Here is a 26461-nt window from a genome sequence, read left to right as displayed (position 1 = left end):
AATTGACCTTTTTAATTTATAATTGGACACACTAACGAACTACCTTCAAGTCAAACTGAATTACGAAGTGCCACGAAGTGCAGCCCTCAAAAGACATGATAGAAATTGCTACATAAAATTATAAAAAGTCCTGTTAAATTTTAGTAATCATGATGCAGCTGAAGATATTGATTCTTCTTTGATTGCACCAGGTTATATGTTACAACATTACCAATAAATTCATATTATTTTAAAATTTTAGTTTTATTTTTGTTTCATATTGCACGCTATATACAATGTTGTAAGATTAGTCACCAATTTGTAAGGACATACGTCACTATTTGTAAGATTGCCACTTTCACCCCTGGTTATGGGTGGTGAACAGTTCGATTCTACGTCTTGTATATCTATGTGCTGGCGGCCGTGGAGCTTTCTGCGTCACTTGCGCATTCAAAAACTTTATTGCTCAAACACGGAAGACAAAAACGGGAGACGTGTCAGGCTCCATCTTAAATGGGCGACAGCAAGCTAGCATAAGTTGACGCTTTATTAGATTCGTACATTTTACGTGCAATAAGAGTGATAGTTTACTTAAAATATATAGTTAAAAGAGAATCGTACGCAGATTCGCGTTGGACATGTTGACAAAGTTTGAAACCAAGTCGGCCCGTGTTAAAGGTAAGTGTTGGTCAGTTGTAGCTAGCTTGAGAGGCTACTGTTAAGAACAGTCCAGTGAAGTGATGCAGAATCTATCTGTCTCTAGAATGTATACTGATAAACATTGTTTAATCATGTGTTTTTTGTTGTTGTTGTTTTAAAATCAATTAGGTATTTTCATGTATTGATTGCTTCAAAGAGCGATACATTTTAAGTATACAATTCATGTCGTGATACCCCAAAGCTAATGGCTACCCTACTTTTAACATAGATCGTCAAGAGTAATACGATCTGCTCGTCTCATTCCTTGTCTGCATTTTTTCCACTTTCTATAATGGTTATTTCATTATACGTGTTACGTTTCAGGCCTCAGTTTCCACCCGAAAAGGCCGTGGGTTCTTGCGAGTTTGCATAATGGGGTCATCCAGCTGTGGGACTATCGCATGTGCACGCTCATTGACAAGTTTGATGAGCATGATGGTGAGAAAAAATAATTTATAATTCTGTCCTCAACACCCCCACAATGGACTTGAAGGTTGTCCGCATTCATGCCTAATGCTTAGCAGTCCAATTCAGCCTAGAATACGTACATCACCGGATGCGTGAAACTCTTGTAAATACATTCTGCTGTTTTACGACTGCCAGAGATTCTAAATGCAAATAGCACACTTTTCTCCTTGTTTGCACATTTAAAATGAGCACAAAACTCCTGAATTGCACATTCAAAATGAGCACAAAACTCCTAAACTGTTCACTTTAATTGTCTATAAAATCTTCTGTATTTTATTACGCCAATAATAATTAACAAACATGACTGTAGACAGAAAGAGGGGGCTGAATGTGTAACTAGAATGGTTATTTCACACAATAGACAAGTTTCCTGAGCAAAACATGGGCGATGCAGATCTTTGACATTTTCTGCCACCGTTTTAGACAGAAATACATGAAGTGCGGTTGAAGTAAGCAGTGTGTAGACAAAGGGGCCGTTTACATTGTGAGTCTCCGAGAAGACAAAAAATTTCATGTTTGCATCTATACGGTTCCGTCTCCATTCGACCAATGTCGCAAATTCATGCCAGGCCCTATGGGGCAGTGCGGATCTACAATGCGACAGCGAAAGATGAACTTTGACCCCAACAACCTCCTCAGCCCGGAAGACCACATGTTGCCCACTCCAAGCAATGGCTTTTTTTTGTTTTTTTTTGTTTTTTTTTTGTTTTTGTTTTTTTGTTGCTCCAAAAGGCAAAAAAATGGAAACATTGAACATATTTAAATTAAAAATATTATTTGTTTGTGCGAGTGCTGACGTTATCGGCACGGGAGCTTGCCATTGATATGGATGCAGAGCAAGCCCCCTCAAGCCCCCGCAATCGAATCCTTCCACTTTGGAGGCAGGATTCCAAGGTTTTCGTCTTTGCCTTCCGTCGACACCTTATGAACGCGAGGCTACTCCGCAACACAGTCATTGCATCTTTGCGTCCTAGAGTCACCATGTAAACTGCCCCAAAGTTAAAACTGCAAAATCAAACCAGAGGAACCCACGGAATTCAGCACGACCTAGATGAAGCTCCGGTACTGTCTGTGTCGTGCGTTTGTTCTTATCACTTCATTGATCAATCGTGGACAAAATTCTAACAATCTATGCAGCCTGTGTTAACAGGTGGTGTAGATTGATATACCGGTCACTTGAGTGACCAAAATGAGGCAAAATATACAAATAATAAAGTTGCTAAATTCAGAAGGGCTGACGCGGATTTTGTTGTCACAAGGAAATACTACAAGGTATTGTTCATCTGGTTAGATTATATACATGACAACACAAATGTAATATGTCAATAATAAAGTATGTAATTCTTTTGTATTGCAGATATGGATCGCAATAAAACTGTTGGACAACATAATTCCATTTCTTATTTAAAATTATTGGTGCGTGTGAAAACAGGCCAATAAATCACAATTTATAAAATTATTAGACAAATATTAATAAAGGTGGAGCATATGTCGAGCCTTCCATCATCAAAGTGGAATGCACGTAGTCTCAATATATGTCCATCAACGTACAGTAAGTGTTGGTGTGTGGCACATCAAGTTCTCTTCCCTTACCTAACAGCGATTTTCACCTGTAAACAAACGAACAAAAGCTTGTAACACTTGCATTTATGCATTTAGGGTAAGAAGCCCATGTATGACTTGTAGTAGATATGTGTTTTCCATTTCTTTATCGTTGTATAACTAGATTCAGCAAAGCTAATGATGTCTCAGCTGTGACGCAAAACACAGAATTGTAGTCAAATTGAACATAATTGTTCCTTCCTACACGTACTGATTAGCAACAGGTTAGTAGTAGATAGCATCTGTTGCAGCCACAGCAGTACAGTAGTTGTGGTAAATAATATTAAACATACAGTAATTACAATCGTCATCGTAATAACAATATCAAAGACAAGTCGTAGTCCAATGTGCAAGATTTTAGCTTTAGTATTATTGAAGTACTGGACACATGAAAATGCAGGGATAGGAAGACCATACCTTCCATAACGGTGGTCATGGTGAGTTTACCAAAGTCTCCCAAAACTTATGTATTCAAATTCTTCTAGTTTTAATATGGCAATATAACACATCGCAATATATCGGAAACCCCTCCAAAATCGTAATGATAGTTTTTTCCAGTATCAATCAGGCCTACTATATAAACACCCGGTCTTTTTAGTGGCACGGACTTGGTTCCACATCTGCCTTCATGAACATGTTGTCCTCCCATGTCGTGATGATGGCAGATGGATGCGGTTTTCCAAATTGCCTTTTTTTGAGGGATTTTGATGAGTGATGCCACTTCGACTGCACTGTTGTTTAGTTCGAGAAAGTGTAAAACGGAAATCGCGAGCAGAAATGCAGGAGTAAAGCAGATGTACCTCGGAAACTTGTCGATATCTGAAGTCAAAATTATAGAGCTCAGTACATGTTAGTCTGTGCATTGTGTTGTATATGTTGATCCACAGGTCCTGTTCGAGGAATTGATTTCCACAAACAGCAGCCACTGTTTGTGTCCGGAGGAGATGACTACAAAATCAAGGTAAATCTTTGTGTTTCATTATGTTGTGGTACTTTCTTCAAACTTGTTAACATATTATAGCTTTAAAAATATTTTTGTTTATTTAACAAGGTGTGGAACTACAAGCTGAGACGCTGCCTTTTCACATTACTAGGACACCTGGATTACATCAGGACCACCTTCTTTCATCATGTGAGTTCTAAGGCAGCTACTAGCAAACATCTGAAAGGCACCAGTAATTGAAATTTCCTATATACAATGTGTGAAAGCACCTTAATAACAATTAGTGCTTCCTGCTATTTTACGTGGCAAAAACAAAACAAGACATGTTTCCACAACCTATCTATTCATTTTCTTTTTCTTCCCAGGAGTACCCTTGGATCCTGAGCGCCTCCGACGACCAGACCATTCGCATCTGGAACTGGCAGTCCAGAACTTGTGTCTGGTAAATCAGATAACAGGCTCAACATGTAACAACAGTCTTCAAATGTGAAATCGTCATTGATTTTCTCACCGCTCCTTCAGTGTGCTGACGGGCCACAACCACTACGTCATGTGTGCCCAGTTCCATCCCTCAGAGGACCTGGTGGTGTCGGCCAGCCTGGACCAGACTGTGCGAGTGTGGGATATCTCCGGTGAGGGCTTTTAGGAGACGGCGGAGCGCAGGATGTTGGGCGAGAGTTAGAGGGTGGAGAGTGGGTATAGAAAGTGAACACATCACTGTTGAAGTGGATGGTTTTTCCCCTTGAAAAGCCTTTCTTATATATATAAATTGTGCTCCTTATCTGTACAGCAGAACTTATATATATACACACAAAGATGGTCACTATTCGGTCTTTTTGCAAAGTTGACCAGTAATCCTCAGAGAAGCAGAGATTCCAACTCCCAATTAAAAATATTTTTGAAGGATAAGCATAAATTGATCTAAATTAAAAAAAGAAAAATCCCCCAAAAACAGTATAGATGAGTAATCCGCATATATTAAGGAAATTACAAATATATATGATGGAAAAATAGTAGAATACTGAATGTATTCTATCAAAAAAATATTTGGATGATTAAAAATAGGGAAAAATATTTGTAAATACAATAATGAAGACAAATCCAAATAAATGGGACAAAATTTTTCATTTTACAAAATTAATGGGAAAAAAAACAAATTACAAAAAGAAAATGCTTATGGAAAAAAATGACGTAAAAGGAAGAAAATGCAAAATTAAAGAAATATGTACAAATATAAAACTTTGTAAACAGCTGAAAAATAATTTATGATGGCCTGATTTGATTTAAAAAAAAATACATGAGAAGACTCAATTCGACAAACTTGTGTTCATTTTCTATCTGACGAGAACGAGGCTGTGAAACTGGGCGTAAAATTCACGTGCCGAGCCTGCCTCTTCCTCGCCAACGTGTATAGACAAACTCTGCGGGCTGAATGCGCAAACACCTCTCCTTACTCATATGAATTGATCATTCTGACAATCATATGTGAGGGTCAAGGAGGTATTTGCGTGCCTCTGCATGCTTCTTGATATCAATACTGTCTGCTTGTCCCTTTTGGAACTCTCCATGAATCCCTCCCCCTCACTCATTGAATCCTCTTCTTTTGGACATTGTTTGCATTGTCATTGCTTTACTGCCCACTCACACATTCATACTCGCATGAAAGAATACTATAATTTTGTCTGAAGAGACCTCTCATTTGCAAACACGCAACCTCTGGGATTACTTCCTTTTCCGCAATACCTCCTGTCTGAAATTTTATGGCTTTTAGCATAATGTATACAGTATATCACATAAGGTTTATACCAACCTAACATTTTATTTTTGTGTTATTAACAGGTACATGCTAACCTGTAAATTTTAAAGTTTCACGTAACTAATCAAGCACGCAATGAGCAACTAAGTGAATTAACTTTACATTCTTCACATCCAAAGCCCCATCAAAGCACGTCTGTACAACGCCAACCACCACCAGCACCCACGCCCTCCCACTCCATGTGCCCCCTTATCCAATGCCCTTCCTGGAAACATCCACCCTTGCAAACGGGTTCCTAGTTCATCCCATTTTCCGTTCATTTCCTCTCACTGCTGAACGGGCGCTCGCCACGTTGTTTATTCAGGTGGGAATCATCATTACGCTAGCTTCACTTTCCAACCTAATCCTTACTTCCCTTCTAAGCCAATCAGACGCCGTGAAAAAGGAAAGCAAACGTTTGATTTTTCCAACCTGAGTGTGTGTCCGCCAGTCCAGCAGTCATCCAGATTAAGCTGTCGCTTCTTGTTGCCTCTTTATCAATTGTATTGGATTTTTTCACTTACTATTTTCTTTCCCCCCAAACAATATGCTCGCCCCGCTGTCGCACACGCGCCTCGGAATATCGGTTGCAGGTTTGCGAAAGAAGAACTTGTCGCCTGGCGCCGTGGAGACCGAGGTCCGCGGCATCTCCGGCGTCGACCTGTTTGGCGCCTCCGACGCAGTCGTCAAGCACGTGCTTGAGGTGAAATGCACTACATTAAGAAAACTTCGAAAAAGCTATGCCTAGTCTTAATTTAAGCAAGCACAACTAAAATTTTTGTCAGTAACGAATTTTCGGTATTCATAACCAAGGCTCCCGTGGGTCCTTAAGAGTCCTAAAATGTCTTAAATTCCAAGTCCAGATAATCAAGGTCTGAAATTTAATGGAAAATTGGTACTAAATTTCCAGACAATGTGTTTAATGCCACGGAAATCAGTGTAGTCCGCTGTAAAACTTCTAATGATGTTTATTTGTTTTATTCATGGCCATGCACTTAATCTGAGAGTTTGGGAACAATATATGTTATCCGGTATATTGTCCGCAATCTCAGCAACTTGAGTTATCACCATGACGCCATTTCCTGGTTATTCGCACTTGTAGAGGTGAGCAGGAAAATGAAGTGTAAATTTAATAAAAAATGGATGGAAGATTGTTTATTTAAGAGGTGGTTGACCTCTGGTGATAAATAACAGTGCCATGTGTGCAATGTCTTTCAAAAAGACTTTTTCGTTAGGGACAATGGGGACAGGGTCAAAGCCGTCGAGTCGCACATGAAGAGAAAAACACCAGCGGTCTGTGCTAGCAGTTCTTTGTTTACACTTTACAGTGAATTTTTTTTTTTTTTTTTAATAGAAATTTTTGCGACATGTTTTCGTCCCATTTTACATATTTTTTTAAGTTCTTAAAAATGTCTTAAAAAGCATAAAATTTGACTTAAATAGTGCAAGAGCCCTGGCTCATCTCATTAAGTTAACTACAATGGAGGAAGCCGTGCGTAAGTTAAGCCTGTCGCGACATGCAATAAGTACAATTATCGCACAGTAAATAAAAATGAGGGCGGTAATTTTCCCGACTGCGATTTATTGCAGCGTGCTTGCGTGCATACATATGTGCGTGCTTGTGCTGCGTGCACTCGGCACACGTGCGTGTTGATTACATATTAGATTCCAGTAGCTTTCACAGATTCTTATTGGCCATCAACACGCCGTGGAATTAAAGTTCAGACAACATAAGGAAACACTTCTATATTAAACATTGTAAAACGTTAGCATTGCTACATTGAGGCTAATGGAAAAAAGAAAATGTACTTACCACTTTAGGCTGCTATAAAACATCGAGTCTTCTCCACAATGCAAAATTGCGGGTAAAAGGTGACACATCAAACATGAATACTCGCTGGATTAAAGAATTTGCAAGCGATGCTAACAAAAGGAAAAAAATGTATTACTGATACGACATGCATGACGAAAGAGAAGTGCATTTTGTTTTTGTTTCTTTTTACTGAGTGTAAAGCTTGCGGTTAGTGGTTTAGCAAATGTACTTCCGGTGAACATTTCAAAATAAAAGCATGTCATGTTCAGATTTCTGGAAGCAATCGCATATACTTCAGATTCTACACTAAGAATAGATTTAAAATGACACCCGTTATGAAAAATCTGATTGGCAATGATAATATGATGTAATAAATTATAATAATTGGACTTCAGATTTCTTGCATGTGCACTTTGCAGGACCAGATGACAGTCATTTTGGATCATATTAACACTTTTAATGGGCTCTAATTGGCAGACAACAAAAATGACAGTGGGTTTCTCACCTATTTCATATTCTGCACGTTACTAGCTTTAAAATGACTCATTATGCATTGTTGTTTTTTTTTTTTTTATTTATACATTTTAAATTGTTTCATTTAAGAATGACAATTTATTGCATTTTAATAGGTGATTTATTAGGATGTATTGTCACCTTGTTCGTGGTTGAATAGGTGTTAGGTCTAAACTTAATACTTGAACTAAGAAAACAACAAAGACCTAGGAAAGGATGGAGGAAAGATCAGACTTGAGACGAAGATAATTTTTCACTGGCGGCCACCAGGGAGAGGGTCGAAAGCGCAGCACGCTTGCTCGCAGTGAGCCTCTCTCAGCCCCCTCCCTGAGGCTGCGTCTTTTATTGACAAGTGGGAGAGCATTCATTGCACATGCGTAAGTTTCGTTTAGCTGTTATGGTATCGTTTACTGAGAACAGAAACCAGAATGAAACATTATGGTGACGTTTACTGAAAACAGAAACCTTACTCTTTTCATTGTGTAAGCACTAAAGCACAAGCGAATAGACTGTTACATGAGAAAACATAATCATAACACCTAGTTTTAAACACACATAATTGGTTTAATTATTGTAAATACTGTTAGTGTGCAAAAGCATTAAAGCACATCTTACAAAAGGTTAAAAAAAAAAAAAAAAAAAAAAAGGCAATATCGCAATAATTTATGAGACAATATTTCGCCTCCCAAAATTTGTTATTGCGACAGGCCTAGCGTAAGTATAGATGAGTGAACGCCTGTGGTACGTTTTTTTTCCTCATTACACATTCAAGTTAAATTGATTACAGATCCCCTTTATTAAATAGAATATATTTTTGTCATTATCAAAGACCAAACAATCCTTCTGGGCCACTGATAGTCTGAAAGATGGAGATCGCATCAGTGGTAGTAAATTATGTACCTTAAAGTTGGGACAACACTAAAGGAATGAAACGTACATATAGTCTCTGTTGTGAGTAGCCATCCAAATGTTAACCGAAACAGCCAAGTAAATCTGTGTAAGCTGCCAATTTATGAATGTGAGTGAACAGTTTGGAATATTAAATGTGATGTCTCAATTATTTTCATTTTACATAATACCAGCCTTATGCCAAGTCACTCCACACACGACTCAACAGCTAGGCTGGACACCATTTTGAAGTAACTGCCAGACCGCATAACGTGCTACCAAAGAAAGAACATTCTGTTGAAACAGATTACCATTGGCTAACTGCATTTGATTTCACCCTCTCTGCCAGTGTTGCACTAATGGAATAAGTGTCTTTCACTAGCTTGGTAATAAAGTGCTACCTCCAAAATACAACCCACAGTTCTATTGTCTTTATGAGTGCTCACCGCTCATCACTGTGAAAGCTGCACAAAAGATTGGTAGTATTGGCTCAGTTGCATGAGACGGAACAGTCCCCTCACTGAGACCTGTGTCTTTTATCCAGGGTCATGACCGAGGGGTCAACTGGGCCGCTTTTCACCCCAGCATGCCTCTCATCGTGTCGGGCGCTGACGACAGGCAGGTCAAGATCTGGAGGATGAATGGTGAGAATGCAATAGAATATATTAGCTTCATTTCTATATGTACAAATACAGGGAAGAACGGACTCATCAACTTTAGGTAAAGTGCCTTGAGACAACTCCTATTCTCAAGGCATTGTGTTGGCTTATTTTCAGGGAAGAGAACGCGCTCACTTTGTTTTTAGAAGAAAAAGGCTTTCAGTCCAGAAGTCTTTTAAAAGTTTACTTATGATCACAAGGGGAACATCAATCACATTTTTAGAATAATGAAGCTTAAACTATACTCTGATCCCTCGTTTTTCGCGGTTAATGGGGACAAGAACACGCCGCGATAAGTGGAAAAACCGTGAAGTACCCCCCCCCCCCCCCCCCCACTCCCCAATTCAATGCATTTATTCAGATTTAGCATTGGAAAGGGATACATACATGTATAAGACAATGTTTTTAACTTATTTTCCCAAAGGATATTTAAAAAAAAAAAAAAAAAACTGTGTGTGTGTGTGTATATTTTTTTAATGAATGGTTTTTAAGCACTTCAAATGTAATAATTATGATAAGTTGTAAACATATTACTGTCCCACCGAATTGTTTTCAAATAAGAGTAGAAAAACTCTTGTCTTTATCAAATTCTTCACTGAGTGAGTCTGCTCAAGCTACTTACTTACACACAGAGTTGCCACAGCAACTGTTTAACAATTTAAACGATGAATGACGCATGCAGTGCGTTAAAGTTTTGGCTTCCAGGCATCTGTGGCAAGATCGAACTTTAATGTGTGTCGATCATCGTTAACTTTAATAAGCAACTCCAGTTCACTGCCTGACCAACAAAGAGCAGCAGGAAGCAAAGTGAGACTACGTGATCGGCTTGGGACATTTCATCAGAATTTTTTTTTTTTTTTTTTTTTTTTTTTTTTTTTAATTTAATTGAAAAAAATCCGCGATGTACTGAGGGCGTGAAGTTTGAAGCTTGAAGTAGCAAGGGATCACCGTATATCAACAACTGAGAAGCACATGTTGGGAAGCAATTCCTTGACACTTATTTTTAGAAGATATGCTTTTAGAGTTGGCATTTTTATGCACTACTGCATCACAAAAGGTGAATAATAGTTCTCCTTCCTCTTCCAGAGTCCAAAGCATGGGAGCTTGACACTTGCCGTGGCCACTACAACAACGTCTCCTGTGCCGTGTTCCACCCACGCCAGGAGCTCATCCTGTCCAACTCTGAGGACAAGAGTATTAGAGTGTGGGACATGTCCAAAAGGACCGGTGTGCAGACTTTCCGTCGGGACCACGACCGCTTCTGGGTGCTTGGTGCACACCCCAACCTCAACCTCTTTGCTGCGGGTATGTAGTCGACCTATTTGGAGCACAGTGTTGATGGGTTAATGTGTCACATATCTTCCAGGACATGACAGCGGCATGATTGTGTTCAAACTGGAGCGCGAGCGTCCTGCATACGCGGTCCATGGTAACATGCTCTATTATGTCAAGGAGCGCTTCCTGCGCCAGCTGGACTTTAACAGCAGCAAGGACACTGCCGTCATGCAGCTGCGCAGGTAGCCGATTTGAAGTGTCTTGTGCAAAATGGATATACGTAATGCCTTTTTCCCACAATAGCCTTTTTATTTTATAATGTCATTTTTCAGCACAATTTTAGATTTAAGACAAGATTTTACAAGATAAAGCTTTTTGTATAAAGTAATTTATTTCATAATGTGTTTTTCAACAATGGCCTTTTTATTTCATTGTGTCGTTTTTCAGGACAATGAATAGTCTTCTGACAATCAAATACATAAGGCGGAGTCAGGTAAGTGATTGGCTGGATCGTGGCGTCTGGTTAGCTCCGTTAGCATTTGTTAGCGTTACTTTTAGAGTTACTCAGAGAAGTTGCGAATCTGTGATAAAGTAATAAAAGACCTCAGCCTGAGTGTGGATATCAGCAGCAGTGTGTTTTTGATGAGATGCTTTCTGGGAGTTAACCTAGCAGTTCATTGACGCTACCAAATGCTAACCAGACTCCACGATCCAGCCAATCAATTAATTGACTCCACCTTATAAATTTGATGGACAGAAGACAATTCATTGAGCTGAAAAACTACATTATGAAAGAAAAAGGCCATTGTGGAAAAAGACTTTACAAAAAAATTGCGAAAAAACTTGTAAAATCTTTTTTTATAATATTACCTTATTTTACAATTTAAGGGCCATATCACACAATTAGTCTGTTATTTATCAAAAAGGTATTTATTTCAAAATGTTTTTATTTAATGTTGACCCTTTTGGGGTTTCATAGTGCAAGAGCTATTTTTGATAGTATATGAAAAAAAAAAAATCATAAATACCTGGCGTCCACATACGTAGTCATTACATTTTAAATCACGCAGGGCACAATATTAAATTTGGTATAAGAGAATGGCCTGCAAACACCAAAATTGAATTTCCACCCATGTAAACGACAGGTCTCGATCATAATTATATATACTGTGTATATGCTTAATAATAATTTTAATTTTTGTTAATAAATATATCAATTAACAAAATATAAATAAAAACAATTAATACAGATACAATTAATAAAAAAATACCTTTTTTTTCTTTAATACAACAGATGGATAAACATCCAATATTTAAACTGTGAGGAATGGCTATGAATTAAGCTGAATGATATTAGAAAAAACTGACATTGCGACTTTTGGAGGGGTTTGCGATATATATTGACATATTAAAACTAGAATTCTCACCAGATGACTTGAATAGTTCTGTTTGGGAAGAATCTGGTTGACTCACCATGACTACGCAGTACTCATATACCGTATTTGCCCGAATATAAGACGGTGTTTTTTGCACAATAGACTGAAAAAGAGGGGGTCTTCTTATATTCGCGGTCCAGACATTAACCCATTCACGACGCTAGATGGCACCAGATATAATTGAAGCGATGTTCTCTCATGACAGATCTCAGCTACTCTCAAGTTTAACCAGTTTGCATTAGTTTAGTTTATTGCAATGTTTTTCCTTATTCACATTCGTTTCAAGACTACAGTTACAGTTAGACTTCACTTTGATGGTTAATGCACTTATTGCAATTTTGTTGTTTTATCACAATAGATTGGTTTGTTTACATTTAAAAAACCAGAAGCCATTCATATTTAAATGTTCAGATATTAAGATTTGAATCAGACAAAATAACATGCTTTTTCTCTCAAATATATTGTTATAATCATTTGTTTCAGATGTACTGTAGTTATTTTCTGTATAAAAATTAATTTGGTGTTCAGAAAGTCTTTTTTTCAAACTTGAGTTTTGAAAAAGAGGGGGGTCGTCTTATAATCAGGGCCGTCTTATATTCGGGCCAATACGGTAATACTATTCAATCCAGGCTATGTGAATGATGAATGAAGATTACTGCATATATAAGGGATCCAGGGGCCATGTCTTTGCACACCTGCTGCTTTTATGATGCATAACAGAAGTTGACGTGTTTAAAAAAACGGTGTATCGGTGCCATTTACGTCCCTCGACATCCGATCCATTTTGGCTGGGAGATTGCAGCCAGCCTCTCAAAGTCAAAATGGATTGGACCTCCCGAACACTCAGTGGCAGCCAATGAGCTAAATGAGTGCCCATTAGGCATCATTAGGCCTCATATCGTGCACTTAAGCCTGAAAATGTCTTCTTCTTACAGTGGTTCCAAGTTTCCAGTGTTCAGCATGTCGTACAACCCCGCTGAGAATGCAGTGCTGCTCTGCACTGTGAGTATCATCACAAAATCTGGGGATGAAAAACAAAAGAGAAAAAGTAATGAAATGAAGAATAAATTAAGCAATGGCATTTGCTAATATGACAGGAAAATTTGACTTTGCAAGAAAGAACAAGGCGTATTTTGCACTCCTTGATTTCACTATAGTTTTTGCAGTGTAGTCTCTCACTTTGTGATTTGTCTTTCCCTTCTGTAGAGGGCGACCAACCTCGAGAACAGCACTTATGACCTGTATTCCATTCCCAAAGAGAGCGACTCTCAGAACCCTGATGGTATGGAAACCAGTGCGTGGAGTGACTCTTATTTCAAATAATGTAATGATCATTCTGTCCATTCCAGCGCCCGAAGGGAAGAGGTCCTCTGGTTTGACAGCCGTGTGGGTGGCAAGAAACAGATTTGCCGTCCTGGATCGCATGCACTCTGTAAGTACTCTAGTAATTTTACTTGGGAAAGCGAAAAAAGCTGCCAAGCTGAATTTACGTTATAGGGTGTTTTGTTTTGGTTTATTCTGCAATAGTGTTGCAACGATTAATCGATTAACTCGCGTGTTCGATAACAAAAAAAGATTCAAATTAAATTTTGCTGCTTCAAGTACTCTAATTAAAGTGGTGTTGTAATGGTTTGTTTTGAAAGTGTTTGCATTTAGTTGTATTGATTTGGGTGGATACACCGCCCTCTAGTCGGCCTCATTTCACATGGCTGAATCCAGCTGCTCCCTATTCAGACCAACATAAGCCAAGTTTTTGTTTGACCTAATGTTTTTTTTTTTTTTTTTTTTTTTTTACTGCATTTGTAATTTAGTTTATAGGTATATTTAGCCGTTTTTTGTGGGCATATGTGTTTGAACCATTTGTTAAGAGTATGAAGAAAAAAGTTAGCATTTTTATAGCATTTGAGCTAGCGGACTTTTGCTATGTAAGTTAGCCAATTGTTCTTTTGTTGTACATAGATCCTCATTCATTAATTTTTGTATACCGTTTGAGGCTCAGCTCAGGTATTTTAATATTTTATGTTCCTTATCGGATTCCTCGATTATTCGAACTAAGGAGTTCATCGATTAATCGACTTCTAAAATAATTGATAGCTGCAGCCCTATTTTGTATTGCTGCAGCAAATATGTATTTAGTCACTATTTTTGGCTTCAGGTTAATATTGTTGATGCCGGACTGATGAAAGCCCAACATACCCAATCAAGAATTCGAGTTTCAAATTCACTTCTCTAATTCATTCTCGTGTGTTTTGAATCTAAACTATAGCTAGATTTTGCACATCCCGGTGTGAATACAGTTATGGGGTTTAAATCCTAACTGACAACTTTTTTCAGCTAAATTGTATTCCCATTCACATCTTGTCTCCCACAGCTGCTGATTAAGAACCTGAAGAATGAGATTGTGAAGAAAGTGCAGGTGCCAAGCTGCGAGGAGATCTTTTACGCCGGCACTGGCTCGCTGCTGCTACGCGACGCCGACGGTGTGACGCTGTTCGACGTACAGCAGAAGCGCTCGCTGGCCACCGTCAAGATTGCTAAGGTCAAATATGTGGTGTGGAGTGCCGACACCAGTCACGTGGCGCTGTTGGCCAAGCACGGTAAGAATGCTGACTGCCGACGGACTTGGTATGTCTGTGAATGAGGATGCTAAAGTTTTCTCCCACCTGTTTGCTTTACAGCCATTATGATCTGCAACCGCAAGCTCGAGAGCCTCTGCAATATTCACGAGAACATCAGAGTAAAGAGCGGCGCCTGGGATGAGAGCGGCGTCTTCATTTACACCACATCCAACCACATCAAATACGCCCTCACCTCAGGGTACATGGACACACATCTGCTCGGTTTCTAAAGTATTTACTTAAGTGGTAAACGGGTTTCCTTCGTTACATTGTAATTCGTTGGCTCCCCTGCTGTATGGCACACGCGTTATACGAATTGTCAACACAACAACTTGCTCCATTACTGTGTCCAGTTTGGTCAAAATTTTGTCTACCAGACAAATTAGGATTTGCTATTGTAGATGACAATTAGAATTTTTAGCCACGGTTATTTTACAAGCAGATTGGGAAAGTTAAATTCTTCCGAATTTACCGCACTCCACACAATGATCACTTGTATTTTAATCATGCTTTTGCCACCTGTCATCAAAAGATTGGGGGAAAAAAAGATCGAAATATAGCCCAACTATGGGTACGTGATGTTTGCACAGCGTTGGCGGAATTGATATTCAACATGTATTTCTCCACATAGCGATCACGGCATCATCAGGACGCTGGATCTGCCCATTTACGTGACCCGTGTGCGAGGCAACAGCGTGTACTGTTTGGACAGAGAGTGCCGACCCCGCGTTCTCACCATCGATCCCACTGAGTACCGTTTTAAATTGGCCCTGGTTAACCGCAAATACGACGAGGTGCGTTTCCCAAGTGATTTCATGTGACCGCTGGTCATGCCAAAGCCAAACTCGTGGTCATGTTGTTGCATGCGCAACTTCAAATCCTTGGTTTAAATGGTTACGAATGGATTGTGTTAATGTTTCTCATTCGTAGCATGAGAAAGTATGTCAAAACCTTTGACTGGTCGTGCTACATGCTTAAATACTATTAATGTTGACCCTTTTTAGGTGCTTCACATGGTCCGTAACGCCAAGTTAGTGGGCCAGTCCATCATTGCCTATCTTCAGAAGAAGGGCTACCCCGAGGTGGCACTGCACTTTGTTAAAGACGAGAAGACTCGCTTTAGTTTGGCTTTAGAGTGTGGAAACATTGAGGTAATGTTCACACTCACAGAGTAGCTCCTCCCTTACGAATGGCTATGTTCATTACAGTGACTCGCTTGTCTTTTTCAAGGTGGCGCTTGAGGCGGCCAAGGCACTGGACGAGCGCAGCTGCTGGGAGCGTCTGGGCGAAGCGGCGCTGCTGCAGGGCCACCATCAGGTGGTGGAGATGTGCTACCAGAGGACCAAGAATTTTGACAAGCTCACATTCCTTTACCTTATCACCGGCAATCTAGCTAAGCTACGCAAGATGATGAAAATTGGTGGGAAGATCTTTTCAATTTGTGTGATTGGTATTCACCAGTGGCAAAATTGTGACTTCTTTCTCTGTAGCTGAGATTAGGAAAGACATGAGCGGCCATTACCAGGCAGCTCTCTACTTGGGAGATGTCAGCGAGAGAGTTCGCATCCTAAAGAACTGTGGGCAGAGTAAGTTAAAATGGCCCCTAAACCACATTTTGACTGAATGTACCAGGATAGAAAAAACATTGCTGTCTATTACGCCAGGGTGATAAAACTTAATTAACTTAAAAAAAACTAAACTTAAACTTAAAAAACTTAAATCGAGGATGTTTTTTTTAAATTATTAGTTTTTGTTGTTTTTTGCCAAAAAGAAAATATAGCAACAAGTTATTCAATAGATTATTCCGTGAATAAGACGATATTTAAATTTAATTGTAACCTTTTATAATGGAGCTGACCTTTTTAGTTATTAAAAAAAATAACCCAATAAAGACCTGGAGTCCACATATGTGGACATTTTGCATAATGTAGGCAACAACATTTGGTATACAATGGCTTGAATGAATGATTAAATATTATTTTTACATATTTTTTTTTAACTCATTCCCTCCCAGCCATTTTCACCGGAGCAGCCCCCTTCACTCCTGGCTGTTTTACTGAATTTCGACTGATTTTGCAAGGCCCACAGAAAATTCTGTTCTATTGCTATATAAACATGGAACCCACCAAAAGAAAGATTACACTCTTCTTTCAGCAGGGAAAAAAAGTTGGTTCATATCTTTTTCCATTCTTTAGTAATCAGCATTAGAAAATAGCTTAGTTTGAGCAATTTTCCAATTTCTGATGAAAAAACTGAAATTGAGCTTTTTGTAAAAGCATACATTTCAAACATAACTTTGACTTCAACACGGCTATTTTTTGCTTTTGTGACATCCCAAACATCTCAATAATGTTTTCCTTCTACAAAATAACATAAACAACAAGACAAATAGAGCTTTTGATTGCAAAGTAACAATTTCTTTACACATAACTAAACTATTGAACAGAGATGACCCTGTTGTGGCCGCTGCTGTATCGGCAGACGGGGTAAATTTTTCCCTCATCACTGCCTGTCCTCTCTCATCAAGATAGATTTTTTTTTAATCTTTTGTAGTGATCACTACCTCATAACAGAATTCACCTAGGGAACTTGTATGGGGCATGTGCCTTGTGTTTACATCGTTCTCCACATTTTTCTCACGCTTCTTACTTCTTCCTACTTCCGTTTCCTGAGTATTTCTCTTCATTCATTTCCTTTCATTGTCAGAGTTCTTACCAAATTCGCTACTTCCCTCCAGTCGCCAGTTTTATTGCTTTAAAATAGATTTTGAGCGTTGTGCTTTGGAGATAAGTTGCATCAGAACCTAGAGATGTCTCTTGGGGGGGGGGGGGGGGGGGGGGGTACGTAAAAGACATATAAATACTTTTTGGGGACACTGAAACAATTAAAAATGCTACGTTTTTGTTTTTTTAGGAGCAGATGAGTTAATGAATAAAATATACATTGATGAAAATGTCATTAAAAATTAAAACAGATATTTACTGTTTGTCACCTAATAACACTATTCTTTTATTATATAGTACAGTATTTAAGTAATTCCCTGCCATTGACAACAATAGATGTCCAATTCATTTGAACTGTAAGGACTGGCTGTAAATTCTCATCTGTCAACGCTATTGACAGCGCCAGATGTTCATTTTGACAGGGAGGTCTAGCAGTGATAATTCACTGCCAGCCTCTCCCAGTCCAACTGGATTGGATATCTAGAGCCGTCAATGTGTTAAATGAGTAGTTTTAAGCTTTCTCTCTTTTGTTCGTTCTTTTCTCTCTAAAAAAGTAGGTAGAAGAAAAAATATTTAGTTCCAACATTTTTATTTTCTCCCTCCACCCCAGAGTCCTTAGCATACCTCACTGCTGCCACACACGGACTGGATGAAGAAGCAGAGGCCCTCAAAGAGACGTTTGATCCGGAGAAGGAGACTGTAAGTTTTCAAAAGAACTCCGCATAGTCACATATCACCACTGTACTGTTTGGCAGTAAGACTTATAATTTCCTCTTACAGTTACCTGAAGTGGATGCCAATGCCCAGCTCCTGCAGCCACCACCACCCATCAACCCCCTTGACACTAACTGGCCCCTGCTCACTGTGTCTAAGGGCTTCTTTGAGGGAGCAATTGCAGCTAAAGGTAAAGGGGATCACGGGAGAAGGCTAGTCAAAGTTATTCACACGATGTCAAAATCAGTCACATGAAGTCAATGTGTGTGGCTTTTGTTTTTTCTTTTGTTAGGAAAGGCAGGTCAAATGGCCGCTGACCTGGATATGGACGCCACCGGAGCGGAGGGTTGGGGCGATGACGCCGAGCTTCAACTTGATGAGGGTAAGTAGTGTGAGACACACCAAGGTTCTCGACTGAATCTTAAAGTACAGTGGTGCCTCAACATGCTATCGCATCGACATAGGATCCTTTCGACGTCCGAAGTCAAATTTGACTCGTCATTTGTCTCGACACATGACGACATTCTCAAAATACGAGTATTTATGACAGTCGCAATTTCATTGTTTTCCCGCAAGACGGACGCACAGCGGATTATCTTGTGAGAAAAATCAACACGGGTCCCAAGAAGGTTAGTGCAGGTGGTGAAAAAAGGAAAAGGTGATGCTTACTATTAAAATTAAGAAGGAAGTGATAAAAAAATATGAGCGTGGTGTGCATGTGAGTGAACTGCCTATACAACGTGGCTCATCCTCACCCACTATACACATTTGTTAAATTAGAACACAGCCCAACGTATCCACATGCACCCGCCGTCTCCTCCGACCTCCAATAACCAGTCTCTATAAGTTAAGGTGACAGTATTTATTTATTTTTAATTTCCATTTATTATTCGATTTGTGTTTACAATTTTTGCTTTGCTATGTGTAATTGCTATTAGTAACTGTACCTGCAGTATTAAAGATTTAGTGTAGGTTTTTGGGCTGTGGAACGAATTCATAGAATCATAATGTATTTTTATGGTTAAAATCCTGCTGGACATACGACCATTTCGACTTACAAACTAGGTCCTGGAATGAATTCCGTTCATAAGTAGAGGTATCACTGTATTTACAGTTGGCCCACTTCTTTTTTCTAAATTGCCAACAAACAAAACAAATACAGGTAGTCCCCTGGTTACGAACGAGTTCAGTTTCTTGGCTGGCAATATAACCCGAATTTCCGCATAAGTCAACATTAACTCTTTAACCCTTAAATACAGTGGGGAGAGCAAGTATTTGATACATTGCCAAACCCATTGGCAGTGTATCAAATACTTGTTCTCCCCACTGTACCCGCAACATGAAGCAATAATCAGAGAATCCCAAAATTTGAAAAATAAGGTCCTAATTAGGGATGGGAATCGAAATCGGATTCCAATTCGGAACCGGTTCCGAGTGTTTCGAGGCCTCGACATCACAATGAAAAAGCCTTAACGATCCCTTTAACGATTCCTAAAGACGCGTATTGCGTCGTGACATGTCTTGTTGTCCAGACGCATCAAACTAGCATGGCGCCAAGAACCACTCGCTCCAAAGTTTGACTACACTTCACCAGGAAAGAGTGTGAAAATGAAAGGTTACGACGGGTAAGCACGAGCATTGCAGCCATAAACGTAACAATGACAGCACGTAGGTTCAAACGCTCGAAAGTGTGTCTTCACTTCACGAGGAAAAATTACAACAAAGCGACTTGCAGTCATTGCAAGGTGGAGGTAACTGCATCGGGAGGGAATACGACTGCGCTGTCCTCACAGAGAGGCTAAAGCTCAGTTCTGGCTATACAGCTAGCTAAACTCCCAAATGACGATGTAGAAGACGTTGGTATAATTTGCTGACTTTATTCAACCATCACTTGAAGAGTGAAACTAAGAATAGAAATGAAACAAATCAATTTCGTCCCCAATAACAAACAGGTTTGCATCAACGTAAATCAGCGATGATTAGCTGCTAATAACAGTATGGTTAGCATTCGTTCGCTAGCATTAGCACATCGTTCAAACCACTACACAACTGGATTTAAGTGTCCGATCGCGAGTGGAAACACAACAACAACACAAAAGATGATACATACAGGCGTTGCCTCTGTAGATATTAACATTAACAAAGAACGTAGGCTCGTAGAAGTGTTTCCCTCTCTCACTTCGCTCGCTCACTCGCTTGGATGCGGCATTTCTTCGGGTGCCCAAACTGCGGCCCGCGGCCCAAATACGGCCCCCTCCACATTTGGTCCAGCCATTTTGAATTTTTTTTTTTTTCCTCAATCGTGTTATTTATTTCCTGGCCTTTTTCCTTGAAGAATTCAGAGAGTGTTATTTGGTTATTATCTATTTAATTAATAGTGTGTTTATTATTAATTATTATTATTATATTATTATTTTTATTTTATTTACTTTCATTCCGTGAAGAATCCAGAAAGGGTTATTTGATTGTGGCTTTCTGAAACACAATAATTTTTTACATTTATGCACTTCTGCAATCGTCACACTTTTTCTGTAACAAACTGACCCCGGCCCCTCATCAGAGAAGGGAAAAGTTATGTGGCCCTCACAGGAAAAAGTTTGGGGACCCCTGCTTTAACACATATTGCCAAAGGCAGAACAACAACCTATCTGCCAATATATACCAATATTTTTTATTTCTATTAGATAAATGTTTCAGTAAAATGTTACACATTCTTGTGTATTTGCCACTTATTGCCACAGTTAACATTGAGGCTTTGGGCCTCTTTTGATTTCGTTGTGAGTTTGTAAGGTTGTGAGTTCTGATTAAACAAACTCGATGCCAATCAAAACGTTTGTTCTTTTTCCCTAAATTAGAATCGATAAGAGAATCGATAAAGAATCGAATCGTTCAGCAATATCGATAATGGAATCGTAATCGTAAAAATCTTATCAATTCCCATCCCTAGTCCTAATGAAACCTTTTTTTCAAATTTTTAAAAAGAAAAGTCAAAATGAATATGTGTAATAAGTGCGCTGATATCTATAACCCTTGCTAAATCCAGTTTGTTTTTCCTCATGGAACCTGCAGATGAATGTGTTGACTTGCATCCATTTTTTTTTTCAAAAAGAATTGTCAGAATTCTGAATTAGTCTCAAAATCATGAAATTTTAGGTGTATCAAATGTGATACATTTGGCAGTAAAGGGTTAAGTACTCAAAATAACTAAAAACCTGTATCATACTAATAAGATAAAGTAAGAAATAAGATACTGTGGTGTATGTTGTGTTAAATGCAGTGGATGGATTAACTATTCAGGCTTCAAAAAAAAACTATTCGGGCTTTCCTCGTAAATGAGTCGCCTTGCTGAGAGAAAGGGTGCTGTGGAAAGAGTAGGGAGGCGAGAGAGGGGGATATCATGGCCGAACAGGTCGCCAGCATCGCCTCTCTTAACGCGAGCCCGCCGTCCAAACTAAAACAAAACGGATCGGGACTCGCAAGAGGAGTCGACGCCATGGTAATAGCAGCAGCAACGTGAGAACAAGGAAGTGGGACCTGACGTTGTCAGGAGCTGCAAGATGGCGGCGATGCTGCTGGGGGAGGAGGGAATCCTGACATGACAAGAACTAGGTACTGTTTACGCAACATCAAAAAAAAAAAAAAAATGACTGGAGACAGAATGGCGGACAAGACTCTAGCGTCATAAAGTCGAAATCACGTAAGTCGGGTACATCGTAACCCGGGGGACTACCTGTATTATATCGAGATAAATTCAAGCTGCAATTAGGACCTTGCCTATTTTTTTCCGAGTGGATCCGAATGTCCCGCCCACATTTGATGGCATATCCCCATTTTTGTCACCCATCTTTTTAAGGAGGTATATATACTGTATGTGTGATTATGTGTGATTTGCTATAAAAGCTTCCAAAGCTCAAGTCATGTCATGATGTAAAATAATATTCATTTCCTCAGATGGCTTCATGGATGCCCAGGATGCCTTTGGAGAAGAGGGAGGTGCCAAAGAAGATGGAGGAGGTTGGGAAGTGGAGGAGGATCTGGACCTCCCACCAGAGCTGGTAGGACAACCTTGATGTCGTATCAACGCGTGCGGAACAGCTAAAGAACAGAGGGAGCGTTCTCCGTGTTGTGATCCGTGTGCCTTACTTTGCTCCCCCCTCGTGTAAACTAAATGTATGTTTTTTTTGTTTGTTTTTTGACCAATCGCAACCAGGAAGAATCTATACAGATTTAACTTGTCAAGTTACCCTCTATTTTCCCAGTAATCGGAACGTATTTACTTCAAATTCTGACAAAGATCACCCCCAGTCAACATGAATTGGACGTGTAGTGCTGTCAATGGCAGCCAAATGAGTTCAATATTTATATGGCTTGGCTGACATGAGGGCCCTCCGAGGGAAACCCTAACTAATTTGTGGCCCGTGACAAAGATGAGTTTGGGAACTCTAGTCTAAATCCTTAAATCTATCCCGCAGCCTAGCAGGGAGGAGTGTCTGGAAAGGAATTTGGCCTTTTTTAAAGAAAAGCTTGAGAACTTCCAAACTTCTACATAGTGGCTCTTTACTTGGCCGCCTTCAAAATATCTACCGGTAGTTTGTCAGATGACTCTGTTTTCTTAGTAATACTGTCTTTGCAAGCTTGTACTGACAATACGTGTGCGCCTGCCTCCTGTTTTTATACAACCTCTATTCTTTTCGGATCCCTGCACTTTTGAAGTTATCAAGATGTTTTTTTCAGTTTGTCCCAGGGTAAATCTCACATTTCTCTGGCTCTTTTGGGAGCCCACTTAACATGAAGTCTTATATAAAATGTACATTATGTTTTGTTCTCGACCATCAGGACTTGCCAGCCGGCGCAGGAGGATCGGCAGAGGACGGCTTCTTCGTACCGCCCACCAAGGGAATGAGTCCCACGCAGATGTGGTGCAACAACTCGCAGCTGCCAGTAGACCACATCCTAGCGGGCTCCTTTGAGACTGCAATGAGAGTACGTTGCCTATCAGAATGCGGTAGTGAACCACAGAGCTATTCTTAAATTCATTGCAACTTCACACAGCTCCTCCACGACCAAGTTGGAGTGGTCAACTTCGGCCCGTACAAGCCGCTCTTCATGCAGACCCTGTCCAGGGGCCGCACCTGTTACCTGGCCCTGCCCTCTTTGCCATGCCTGAGGGGAAACCCCCAGAGAAATTGGAAGGACTGCGGGGCCAAGCAGGGGCTACCGGCCGTGGGTCTCCGTTTAGCCGACCTCATTGCCCGCCTGCAACAATGTTACCAGTTGACCACCTCCGGGCGCTTTGAAGAGGCCGTGGAACGCTTCAGGGCCATCCTGTTGTCGGTGCCACTGCTGGTCGTTGACAACAAGCAGGAGATTGCTGAAGTGAGCATGCAGCCATGGGGTGTTTACAGGGTTCCCTTAGTGTCTTAAAAACATTTTCCTGGGAATTGGCATTCAATTTTGTTGCTACTTAATGAAACTTGCCAAAACCCTAATTATAGCCACAAATATTTTTTCTGCATTTTTTCTCTCAAAAAAGTATTACTACTTTTGCCGAGAAATGCAGTGCTGAAAATAGCACCAAAAATTTACAATTGACAACTATCTGAAGCGTATTAATACTTAAAAATGCAATTATACAAAGTAGGCATGGGCTTGGCAACTGACAATATAGTGATTGAAGCTCTAAAAAGTATTATTTGAATATATTATGATAAATAAATGGGAAACAATTTTTTTATTCATTGAAAAAAATGTTTAATTTGAAACAAAACCAAAATAATTGGTCCAGCAAACATATCAACAAATATAAAAAGAGTCCTACTAATTATCCAAGTTCACATCACAAAGCTTGTACAAGCAAGTTCCACCTGTTTTTTTTTTTTTTTTTTTTTTTTTTTTGTTTTTTTTTTGGGAGTTGTTCTTTTGTAGATGTTACTTTTTGAACGACTATGAAATGGGTAAGACAAAATACAGAAATACATGTGGTACTGCCTTCAATGTGATGTGAAATAACCAGTAACTGGCACATGACTGATACAAAGTAAAACATAAAACATGTCAACATCATTTCAAACTTGCCTCACGACATTGCGTTTTGTCCCGTTTTGTCGTTATTTATCATTCACTCTTCTACTCTACTGTGAAGAACCAAATGGATGTTTAAAAACGAAAGGAAAAAAAAAACAGTAGACGCACTAACATAGCAAGGCATTTCCACCAGCAATGTACGTGTTCGATTTAATTATAAATTCATCATGATGCCACCAGCACTGTACATGTTCAATTTGTTAGCTCATCATAATATTGTGTTGTAGGCTCAGCAGTTGATCACCATTTGCAAGGAGTACATAGTGGGTCTGACTATGGAGACAGAGAGGAAGAAGCTTCCCAAAGAGACACTGGACCAACAGAAGAGGCTCTGCGAGGTCAGGCTGAGATATCATGCAGCTTTTTGTTTTTTTCTATAGCAAGACATTTCCTAATTATTTGTTTGTCGTTCCACACAGATGGCTGCCTACTTCACCCACTGCAACCTCCAGCCCGTCCACATGGTGCTGGTGTTGCGCACCGCTCTCAATCTTTTCTTCAAGCTGCGCAACTTTAAGACAGCCGCCGGTTTTGCACGCCGCCTGCTCGAGCTCGGCCCCAAACCCGACGTTGCGCAGCAGGTTGCATGTCAAATTTTATTTACATTACATTGTGCTTGACTAAAATGATTTGCCTTTTAATATTCTTCCCCTTTTGAAACGCTGCGATTTCAATATTTTATCCACACTTAACAATTGAGCACCTCACACGGCTTCAACAATAAAGTCTTTATTGTCATTGTACAGAGTGCAATGAGATTTAATGCTTCGCCATAGCATAACTTAAAACAAAAGTACAATAAGGCTAACATCAAAACACTGGTTACAAGGTACACAGATTGGAAATAAAGTGAATAAGTGACTAGCAGCAAGCAGTGATGTGGTAATACAACAGTGCGTATATGACAATTTACAGTATTCAGACTAGGAGGCAGATAGTTGACTTGATATGATGGTGCAAATGACAGTTTGTGCATAGATGTAACCGTGCAAAAATGCTATGTCACTGTGCAAAGATTGCATATGCAGCACTCATATTGAGACAGATGTCTGACAATATATTTCTTGGTGAGATGCATATGACAATGTTGTGGCATTAGCAGTGCAATGACAGGGACATTTCAGTGTCATTCTACAGATATCATGATGTTAACATTATTCTCCCACCCAACTCAGACCCGGAAAATTATGGCAGCGTGTGAGAAGAACCTGACAGACACTCACCAGTTGAACTACGACCCTCACAATCCGTTCGACCTGTGCGCCGCCTCCTTCGTCCCCCTGTACCGCGGACGTCCCGTGGAGAAGTGCCCATTATCAGGGGCCTGCTACTGCCCCACGTATAAGGGCCAGGTGTGCAGGGTCACTCAGGTAGGATGATAAGAAAAAGCAAACCAGCACAATTTGATGCTCTTGGACACCATGTTAATGTTTCCTTTCACTTTTCAGGTGACCGAGATCGGCAAGGATGTGATTGGCCTGCGGGTTAGTCCACTTCAGTTTCGTTGAGAAGATGGATTGTGAAAAGTCCAATGGAAAATAAATAACAATGAATAGCAACTAATATGTTATGCCAACCTTGCAATGTAATCCTTTCTGCTAATTTGAGAAACTATCAAAGTTTTGTTTTTAGTCTCGGTCATGTCTTGTTCGCTTTCATTCTATGTCAAATAACAAATCACTGCTCTGTATCCTGGGGGAGAGGGAAATAAAGCACCTGTCAAGTATGAGACAAATGTGTTATGTTTTGGCTTCCAGTTAAAATGCAGATAAATAACTGACCATTTATACTGTTTTCCTAAAATAGTCAACACAAGGAGAGTCGGTTAAAAAAATCTTTAAAAAGTTGAGTACCCTCATCCTTTCTTCCACAATATCCCACAGATTCTCTATGGGGTTCAGGTCAGAGTTGGCAGGCCAATTGAGCACAGTAATGCCATGGTCAGTAAACCATTTATCAGTGGTTTTGGCACTGTGAGCTGGTGCCAGGTCGTGTTGAAATTTTCATCTCCATAAAGCTTTTCACCAGATGGAAGCATGAAGTGCTCAAAAATCTCCTGATAGCTAGCTGCATTGACCCTGCCCTTGATAAAACAGACCAACACAAGCAGCTGACATGGAACCCCAGACCATCACTGACTGTGGGTACTTGACACTGGACTTCAGGCATTTTGGCATTTCCTTCTCCCCAGTCTTCCTCCGAACTCAGGCACCTTGGTTTTCAAATGACATGCAAAATTTGCTTTCATCTGA

At 39.8% G+C, this 26461-nt stretch overlaps 1 protein-coding gene across 1 annotated transcript; it reads left to right on the top strand.

The window, feature by feature from the left end:
- Positions 1–438: 438 nt before the first annotated feature.
- Positions 439–25944, top strand: copa (COPI coat complex subunit alpha). The gene is made up of 29 exons (XM_057857302.1): positions 439–657; positions 1003–1116; positions 3636–3709; positions 3800–3880; positions 4057–4133; positions 4214–4323; positions 6080–6189; positions 9245–9344; positions 10446–10664; positions 10726–10876; positions 13006–13072; positions 13277–13352; positions 13420–13502; positions 14442–14667; positions 14749–14887; positions 15320–15482; positions 15693–15839; positions 15919–16108; positions 16179–16274; positions 18022–18110; positions 18192–18315; positions 18418–18507; positions 22077–22180; positions 22962–23108; positions 23178–23501; positions 24437–24547; positions 24629–24790; positions 25385–25579; positions 25658–25944. Exons 1-29 carry the CDS (start codon positions 618–620, stop codon positions 25715–25717), a joined length of 3669 nt encoding a protein of 1222 aa, XP_057713285.1. The 5' UTR covers positions 439–617; the 3' UTR covers positions 25718–25944.
- The last annotated feature ends 517 nt before the right edge of the window (positions 25945–26461 follow it).

This window comes from Corythoichthys intestinalis, chromosome 14 (assembly GCF_030265065.1).
Source record: "Corythoichthys intestinalis isolate RoL2023-P3 chromosome 14, ASM3026506v1, whole genome shotgun sequence".
In the NCBI taxonomy this organism is placed as follows: Eukaryota; Metazoa; Chordata; class Actinopteri; order Syngnathiformes; family Syngnathidae; genus Corythoichthys; species Corythoichthys intestinalis.
The sequence above is the reverse complement of the archived record's forward strand: the minus strand, read 5'-3'. Positions and strand labels throughout refer to the sequence as shown.